Source organism: Macaca mulatta, chromosome X, assembly GCF_049350105.2.
Source record: "Macaca mulatta isolate MMU2019108-1 chromosome X, T2T-MMU8v2.0, whole genome shotgun sequence".
NCBI lineage: Eukaryota > Metazoa > Chordata > Mammalia > Primates > Cercopithecidae > Macaca > Macaca mulatta.
Window position 1 is genome coordinate 53160284 of NC_133426.1, and position 9468 is coordinate 53169751.

The 9468-nt window shown below is 54.8% G+C and overlaps 1 protein-coding gene, 1 long non-coding RNA gene and 1 pseudogene across 7 annotated transcripts in view; 2 read left to right on the forward strand and 1 right to left on the reverse strand.

The window, feature by feature from the left end:
- The window catches only part of IQSEC2 (IQ motif and Sec7 domain ArfGEF 2), a 95680-nt gene extending 89016 nt beyond the window's left edge, over window positions 1-6664 (reverse strand). For all 6 annotated transcript variants that reach the window (XM_077989056.1, XM_077989050.1, XM_015127485.3 and 3 more), the window contains exon 1: window positions 5678-6664. In XM_077989056.1, coding sequence (XP_077845182.1) covers window positions 5678-6384 — 707 coding nt within the window. In that variant the 5' untranslated portion in view covers window positions 6385-6664. The remainder of the gene's footprint in view (window positions 1-5677) is intronic.
- On the forward strand, window positions 580-5237 carry LOC144338675 (uncharacterized). The gene is made up of 2 exons (XR_013412954.1): window positions 580-1929; window positions 2293-5237. It is a non-coding gene; the product is annotated as an uncharacterized LOC144338675 (long non-coding RNA).
- A 445-nt stretch (window positions 6665-7109) lies between the features above and the next one.
- On the forward strand, window positions 7110-9094 carry LOC100425042 (small ribosomal subunit protein uS2 pseudogene; annotated as a pseudogene).
- Window positions 9095-9468: the final 374 nt, after the last annotated feature.

Sequence of the window (9468 nt, forward strand, 5' to 3'; positions counted from 1 at the left end):
TACTAGAGCTGGACCGCAGAACATGGTCTGGCTGCACCTCATCAGAGGCTTGATGGAGTGAGAGCAGCAGGGGCAATCTACTAGGAGACCATGGCCAAAATTCAGGGGGTGATGGTGAGAGGGAGCCTGCCTAGAGCAGCGGTCCTGGGAGCTCTGCTGGAGGAAGCTAGAGCCACACACCTGGAGCAGCTCTGGTGCCTTTAAAGCCTGCCTGCGGGAGGCAGTGGTGTACCATAGACTTGGAAGCCAGACAGTTCTGGGCTCCATCTGCCTGAATAACCTTGGGCAGGTCACTGTACCTCTCTGATCCTTGTTTCCTTGTCTGAAAAAATGAAGATAATAGGCCGGGCGCGGTGGTTCATGCCTGTAATCCCAGCACTTTGGGAGGCAGAGGCGGATCACCTGAGGTCAGGAATTCAAGACCAGCCTGACCAACATGGTGAAACCCCATCTCTACTAAAAATATAAAAATTAGTCGGGGGTGGTGGCACGTGCTTGTAGTCCCAGCTACTCGGGAAGCTGAGGCACTAGAATTGCTTGAGCCCGGGAGGCGGAGGTTGCAGTGAGCCGAGAGCATGCCACTGCACTTCAGCCTGGGCGACAGGAGCGAAACTCCATAAAACAAACAATCGAACAAACACACCCATCTGGCAGGGGCTCTGTGCAAATGAGACAAGAAGTAGTGCTCCAGGGTGGGTTAGAACACTGCAGACCCTGCAGCCCGACTCCCTGGGCTCCTCCAGCTCCTTCACAGTTCTGCCATTTATTCATTGAGTGATCCTGGGTATGCTATCCAACCTTTCTGGACCTCAGTTTCCTCATCTGTAAAATGGAGTTAATAACAATATCTACATGAGAGGATTCATGTGGAGACTGAATGAATTAATACATGGCAAGCGCTTAGAACAAATAGTGCTTAGCACACAGTAAGAGCAGTGAAAAAATGTTAGCTATTATTACATAAAGCCACATAGCGTGGGGCCTGGCAGAAGGCTGAGACTCACTCGGTACACGTGTGGCCTCTTCCCCATGCTCCAGGCCTTTATTCTGCTCCCAGCAAATTCAGAGACCACAGTAGGCAGGGGTGGGACAGATGAGGAAAGGGCAGGCAGCAAGTCTGGTCTGACGTCTTCCTCCTGGCAGCCACCTCCATGAAGGGACCACTCACATTCCTTCCATACCCCTCATCCCTCACCTGCCACCCAGGTACTCAACCAGCAGCCTGGCCTGCCCTGATCCCTCCTTCCTCTGAGAACTTCCACTCCTCACCACCGTTGCCACTCATTTTGTCCTGAGCACTGTCTCTATGGCATGGTTAGGCCTGCAACCCTGTCTCCCTGGACGGAGGGGAGCAGGGGTTCTGCAAGCACTAAGAGCGCGGTGTTTGCTCAGCCTGGTGGCCCCTCCTGCACTGTGCACACAGCCAAGAAATGTTTGTAGATGATAACAACCCCATTCTTGCCCCAGATCTAGATAGAGAAGCAAGACTCTCATTCTCATTAAATTCAACATTACCATTTCCTCCCACATGAAGATAAAGCTCACAACACAGTGGGAGGGAAGATAAATGGTTTTCCCTCCTGGGAAGGAGAGACACCCCCCGGGAAAAGTACCCAAGACCCCAAAGGAGAGACTCCCCCTGAGCCTCTCCCTGGGCTCGCTGTCTCATGTGCTGTCTCTCAGTGGCCTTAGCCCCGCGGGGAGCATGTTGACATCCCACTGCAAGCAGAGGACAGCATGTGGTAGACCATACATTGCCCTAGCTGTCAAGAATACCACGTTGGGCCGGGCTTGGTGGCTCAGCGCTTTGGGATGCCAAGGAGGGAGGATCACTTGAGCCCAGGAGTTTGAGAACAGTCTGGGCAACACAGAGAGACCCCGTCTCTGCTTGAAAAATTTGGGGGGATAGCAACCAGAAGGGCCAGCCTGGTGTTCTTTTTTGCAATAATTGCTCACTGCAGCCTCGAACTCCTGAGCTCACTTAAGTGAGCTATGTTTGCAACACTGCACTCCAGCCTGAGTGACAGAGCAAGACCCTGTCCCAAAAACAAACCAAATCCAAAAACCAAAAAAAAAACAAAACAAAAAACGCCACCAGGCCAGCCCCTCTAGTTGCTATCTCCAAATGTAAGCCAACTTGCGGGGTGGGTGGGGGTGGGGGTAAAGGAAGGAGAGTTGCCACCATACCAGCTTCAGCCCACCACCACCTACAGCAGAGCCTGAGCTGGGCCCATGCGAAAAGCGTGGGAAATGCAGCTCTTCAGTGTGGAGCAACTCAGCAGGGGCCCCTAGCACTCCTATAAATCATTCTAGGTGGCAGAACTGCAAGGGGGCCAAACCAAGATCAAGAACAAAAGCAGAGCTATTCTCCAATCAACCAGGCTTGGGGCGGGTGGGGGGGGGGGTATGTGGACAATTCCAGGTAAAAAGACCTGAGCATTAGTCAGGACCAACGCCTACTAAAAAGCAAGCAAACAAAACCTTCGCATACAGAGGACCCAGGACCAAAAGGAGGTAGGGACGCATCTCACTCTATCTGCACTGGAAAGGCCACACCCTGAGCATAGCAAAAGGGATACTGGCATCCTGAAACCTGTCCAGAGGGGACGGTGCAGGAGGATATGGGAATCCTGGGTGGATGACATGGATGGGGGTGTACATGACAGCTGATGTCCAATGCAGTAGAGGGAAAGTTCACAGGATTGGGAGTCTGTCTTATTAGTAATGTAACCTCCAGTGGGCTTCACTTCTCTGATCCCCCAGTTTCTTCTGCTGTAAAATGTGGATCGTGGTGACAGAAGCACGGGATCACTGGGAGGACTAAAGAAAGTCCCTAGGCACAGCGGAGCCCCCCAACAAGCTGCAGCTCGGCCCAGGCACCACTCTCCCCTCTTCCTCCACCAGGGGGAGCCTGGGGACCAAGAGAGCCCAGCCTATACCCGCTCCACCTAGCCTCCCCCAATGCTGCAGCCTCTGCTGCTAAACTCCCACCCTGCCTGCCCTCGCTTCCAGCGGCTTCTCACCCACTCCTTACAAACCCAGAACAGACCTAGCAGGGGAGTCGCTTGCAGCAGCAGCAGTGACAGCAATGGCTACTGCATCAACAGGCCCTCCTGATGCCAGGCCAGGAGGGAGAGTGGAAAGGAGGGAGACAGAGCCTTCTTCCCTGCTGCTGTCAACTCCCCACGCATCCCAGACTCATCTCCTCCTGCTCAAATCCTCTAGAGACCTAAGGCTCTCCCGGCCTCTCCCAGCTCAGTGCCAGTCCAGGTCCTGAGGCTAAGAGACTCCTGTGGGTTGGAGAAGCTCTAGAGAAAAAATACCAGGCCTTGGAGACAGGAAGACTTGGGTTCTACTCTCAGCTCCATTAGCAACTAGTAGGGTAACCTTGAGTGAGGTCCCTTCATCTAGGAGCCTCAGTTTCCCCATCTCTAAAATGCAGTTGCCAACACTCACTGCAGAAGGCTTGTTGTGAAGTCCAAAAGAGGTAATAATGGGTGTGCAAACAGTTAATATATGGTCAGGAGAGAAACTTAAAGTACTATCTAAACCCCTTTATTAATCCAGTAGGAAATGCAAAGCAAGGAAACGCAACAAGCGACCTGGGGGTTCACAAAAAGAGGGAAGGACCAAGAGGTAGGCCTGCACGGATAGCAGAAACATGGAGCTCAGGAGCAAACAGGCAACCAGTCAGCCAAGAGATTCAGACCAATGTCTGCAGGGTGGAGAGCCAGAGTCATGGAATCCCATAACTGGGGACCACCAGATCATTTCATTGGGCTTTCTACCTGATTCAGGAATCATGCTTCCTCCAGTTCTCCCAGACTCCCACCCGAGCTCGGCTGAGAGCTCCAGGTCCAGCCAGCTCCCACCTCCATCTCTCGAGGCAGTCCACTGCACCACCAGAAGGCCAGGTTGGAAAGTTCTTCCTAATCTATCTCAAATGTTCTCACTGTTACGGGTTCTGCCCACTGAAGCCACACATAATGAATCCGCTCCCTCTGTCACAGGCCTGACCCCTCTAGAAAAGTCTTCTGCAGCCAGGCTCAAAGACCACCATACCCCATGCAGTCTTCCTCTGCCCCCGGCCCACCACGGCCCTCTCCTGAATGGACCTTGGTCTACCTCTGTCCCTCTTCCAGTGTGGCACCCCAAGGCACACAGTCAGTCCTCCGGGACTGAGCTCGCAGCAGCCCTGCCTGGGCAGGAAAGCCCATTTCCTTTGCCCCCAGACTCCTCAGGGGCAGTCCACACTAAAACTCAGCTTAGGGTGTGCTGCAGTGGAGCCCAGCCGAGCCCTCAAGCTCCAGCTGCTGCTCCTGGGGCCCAGCCATCTCAACCCAGCACCCCAGCCTGCTGCCTCACCACGGGGGAGTTGCAGAGCGCTGTCTCTCGGCAGATTTCCTGAGGCAGAAGGTTTCCCCACCCCCAGCCCAGCCTCCAAGAGACACTCCACTGGTTGTGGCACATGGTAGGACCAGCTGAGCAGTGAGAGGAGGGGGAAGCCTGTCCATTTGCTACAGGACGTCAGACTTGCTCTGTAGTGTGGCTGGATTAAACACAGAACCATCAAATCTGAGCTGGAGGGGTACTTCAAGAGTATCCAAGGCAGACCTTGCCATTTAAAAAGACACGGGGGAACTGATGGCCTAAGAGAGAAAGAGACTCAGTCAAGGTCACAAAGCCAATCTGCAACAGAGCTGAAAGGGGAACTCAGGTCTCCCAACTCCCAGCTCAGTGTTCCTTCGAATACAGCAGAAAAGAAATAAGGGAGCCTTTAGGGCAGCCTTGGGAGCCTGCACGCCCTTGACTCTCTCAGCCTGATACATGTATCCCAATCAGCTCACCGTGGTATCTACACAGAAAAAGTGGACCCAGCCCATGTCCCACCAACCCAAGAGACAGTGCCAAGGTGTCCCAAATAGACACACAGACCCCAGTGCAGGAACTGGAACCGATTCAGCAGAGGGGCAATCTAGACTTCCCTTCCCGGTAGGGCTCTTTAAATGGGTGTTGTTTTCCTTGAAGGGTGGAGAGGGGGTGGACTTTGAGGAACTAGCCAAGGGCTTGGCCTCCATCTTTGCTCCCCCATCTTTGCTCCCCTCGGCCAGAATGTGCTGCAGTTCCCCTCAGAGGGATGTCTCAGCCTCCAGCAGCCATTCTGGTCCCCACCTGCCTCTCTGGTAAGGGATGGAGCTGAGGCAGCCAGAGGAGAAAAGATCAGGCAAAAAGAAAACGAAAAAAAAAAAAAAAAAAAAAAAGGCGGGGGTGGGGGGTCTTTCTCTCCCCTGGGGCTCTGAGTAGACACCCTCGCCGACCATAAAAATTCCAATCAGCATATCCAAAATAAATAAATAAATGAAAACCCATCTTCTGGCAAGGATGCAGCTAGGGGTTGAAGAAGTGGAGGCGGGGGAGGCGACGATGACTGCTCTAGTCCCTCGCTGGCCGTGGTACCGGGAAAGAAGAGACGCCTGCACTCATCTGGCCAACCCCGTCTGGGGTGGCCAGGGAAGGGGTGTCGGCTGGATAAGGGGGACCGGGCTTCTCCTCTCCTGGCGGGTTGGGACAGGAGAGGAAGACACGGAACCAGACACTGGCTTCTTACTCTATCAGCTGGACAAGTTGGAGAGGGATCTAGAGGGAAGAGCCAGGGGTACAAACACACATTCCTTACTTTCTCTGGAGGGTCGTGGCCGGGCTGGTGCTGGTACTAGTGCTGTGGCCTCCGCCGGCGCCGGGACTGGAGCTCCTGGATGCGCCACGGCTCAGCTGGCCCCGCTCCCGCGGTGGCCGCGGCCCCACGCCCACCGCCGCCGAATAGCCCGCTTCCTTCTCGCGGCCCGGGTGCGCCGACCCGGCCTCCCGCCCGCCACGCTCGCGACCCAGGGCTGGGTTCTCGTGGTGCAGGTGGCACTGGGCCACGTCACGCTCGCGGGCTGTGTAACCGGTAGTGTCCTGGAGCGGGTAGGAGGCGTCCCGCTCCTTGTCCCGATACACAGCCTCCCGATTCTGGTAGGCGCCTTCGCGGTTCGGGTAGCCCACGTCCCGGGCCGCCTGGTGGAACTGGCTCTCCCGCAGCTCGCGGTGGTGGAACTGGGTCTCGCGCAGGTTCTGGTACTGGCTCTCGCGGCCCGGGCTATCCCGCGCGCCGTGGGGGTCCCGGTGCAGCTCCCCGCGGTGCAGCTGGCTCTCCTCTCGCAGGTCGCGGTTCTCCTGGGTGAGCTGGTCCAGCTGGCCCTCCAGCTCCTCGATGCGCCGCCGCTGGGTCTCCAGCAGCTGCTGCTGGCTCTCGATAATGTTGTTCAGCTCCAGCAGGTACTCCACGGCCCGATTTGGGCTCTCGGATCCCGGGCCGCCCGGGGGCCCCGACCCCGCCTCCATCCTGGCGGCCCACGGGCAGGGGAACGGGCAGGAGAGCCCGGTCCCCGCTCTCTCACGGCGCCACCCTCCCCCGGGCCCAGCCGGGGGAGGGGGCCGGCGGGACGCGAGGGCGCGCACCGGGCTTGAGGGCCCGGGGGCCCTAGGGGGCCCGGGAGACAGCGCTGGGGCCGGCGGCTCGGGGAGCAGGAGCTGAGGCTGCCGCCGCTGCCGCCGCCACCACCACCACCACAGCCACTGCTCGGGAGGACGCGGCCCACGGCGCTCCGCCCGCTGCGGAGTCACTGCGCAGCGCGGCCGCGCGGGACCGCCCCGGCCGCCGGCCCGCCCCCCGCCCCTGCCCCCATCCGGCTCGCCCGGCCCGCCCCCGCGCGCCCCACCTGCGGCTGCCACCCGCACCCGCAGCTGGACTGGCCCCAAGGCACCGGCGCCCGGCCAGGGCCAGCCCCATCACAGCCCGCAAGAGATCTCTCCATTCCACCCGTCCCAGGGTCCTCACTTAACGAAGCCTAAAGAAGAGCTCCTTACCGGAGTCCGCCAGTCCCTCGGGCTAGGGATCTTCATCCAAAGCCATCCCGGGAGGAACCCCCATCCCAGGCAGTCCCCGGGTCCAGACGACCCGTGGACTCCCCATCCCCTAGGTCTGCCAGTCCCAACCAGTGTCAGATTCCCCTTCCTAGCCAACCCCTGTGTCTCCTACCTCAGGCGACCTCCCTCCAGCCCCCATCATGGGCAGTCGTCCCTGAGTCTCCCATCCTAGCCAGTCCCTTGACTGTCTGCAGCTGCCCTCATCCCAGGCATCCCTTGGGACTCCCAGAGGATGCACACACACACTCATGCACAACATCGCAGGCATCTCCCACTCCAGCCAGCCCTTACACTCTCCATTCAAACCAGTGCCCAGATCTCCTACCCCACCCAACCCCAGAATTCCCCATCTCAGCCAGTCCTCGGGTCCTCTAACCAAGGCAGTCCAGGATCTCTCAACTCAACAAGCCCTGGGACTCCACATCACAGCCAGTCTTGGGATCAAGGCTCCATTCATTCAACCAACCCTCATTTCCTGCTCTCCTTTAGAAATGCTCTCCCCATTCACTCCATCATCCCCATACACTGAAACTGTACCCGTCCTTCAAGACTTAACTCAAATGCCACCTTACTGAAGCCAACCCTGATTTCCTCAGCCAACAGTGCGAGGTGCTTCTCTCTCTCTCTCTCTCTCTCTCTCCTCTTGACCTCCTGCTGCACTCCCTATCTTGTGGCATTTGTGGAACAAGTGGAACTTGCTTTACAGCACATTCGTTTGTGTTCTTGTTTTTATGTCCTCTGCCAGACGGAGCTCCTTAAAGACAGAAACGTGTCTTAATTTATCTTTGTGAGCAGGTTGGGTTAGAGGAGAAAACATGAGTTTTACAGTCAGACAAAACTGAGTTTAAATTCCATCTTCTCCTCTCTTAATTTCAATTTCCCTATCAATAACAGCTACCTGACAGGGTGGTCTTGGATAAAAGCATGCAAAAACACCTTGCACAGAAAAGACAACCCACAGAATGAGAGAAAGTATTTGCAAATCATGTATCTGATAAGGGACTTGTACGTAGAATATATAAAGAACTCTTACAGCAAAAAAAAAAAAGATAACTAATTTTTTTTTTAAATGGGCAAGGAATTTGAATAAACATTTCTCCAAAGAAGATATACAAATGGTCAATAAGCACATGAAAAGATGCTCAACATCATTAGCCATTAGGGAGATGCAAATCAAAACCACAATGAGCTCTCAGTGCTACCCATCAGGCATTTCCTGCCTTCTCCCATAACCTAAAGGGAAACTTTCACAGTGTCTGGAGACCTTAATGTCCTGCAGATGAAGGAAGACGATATCCTCAAATTCCTTGCAGCAGCACCCCACTTGAATGGCACCAACCTTGACTTCCAAATGGAACAGTACATCTACAAAAGGAAAAGTGATGGCATCTACATCATAAATCTGAAGAGGACCTGGAAGAAGCTTCTGCCATTGTTGCCATTGAAAACCAGACTGATGTTAGTGTTATATCTTCCAGGAATACTGGCCAGTGGGTTGTGCTAAAGTTTGCTGTTTCCACTGGGGCCACTCTTATTGCTGGGCGCTTCACTCCCGGAACTTTCACTAACCAGATCCAGGCAGCCTTCCAGGAGCCACGTCTGCTGGTGGTTACTGATCCCAGGGCTGACCACTAACCTCTCACAGAGGCATCTTATATTAACTTGCCTACCATTGCTCTGGGTCACACAGAGTCTCCCCTGCACTGTGTGGACACTGCCATCCCATGCAACAACACGGGAGTTCCCTCAGGGGGTCTAGTGTAATGGATGCTCGCCCAGGAGGTTCTGCACGTGCATTGTACCACCTCCCATGAACACCCATGGGAGTTATGCCTGATCTCTATTTCTGCAGAGATCCTGAAAAGATTGAAAAGGAAGAGCAGGCTGCTGCAGAAAAGGCTGTGACCAAGGAGGAACTTCAGGGTGTATGGATTGCGCCAGCTCCTGAGTCTACTGCTATTCAACCTGAGGGTGCAGATTGGTCTGAAGGTGTGCAGGTGCTCTTTGTACCTATTCAATAATTCTCTGCTCAACTTTGGAGCACTCAGCCTGCCACTGGAGGCTGGTCTGTAGCAGTTACTCTCAGATAGCTGAATGGATAGGAATAACCACTGAGTGGTCTTAAGCTGTTCTTCCACAGGCTCTTGAACAGAAAACGGAAATCAAGTTGATGGAAAATAAACATCAGTTTCTTAAACACACACACACACACAGAGGGGGAGGGGGAGATAGAGAGAGAGAGAGATACTACTTCACATCCACTATGATCGCTAAAATCCACAGAACAGACAATGAGAAGTGTTAGCGAGCATGTGGAGAAATTGGAACCCTCATTCATTGCGGATGGGAATGTAACATGGTGCAGTCACTTTGGAAAACAGTCTGGCAGTTCCTCAAAATGTTAAACATAGAGTTACCATATGATCCAGGGATTCCACTCCTAGGTATATATCCAAGAGAGATGAAAACATACATCTACACAAAAACTTGTACATGAAT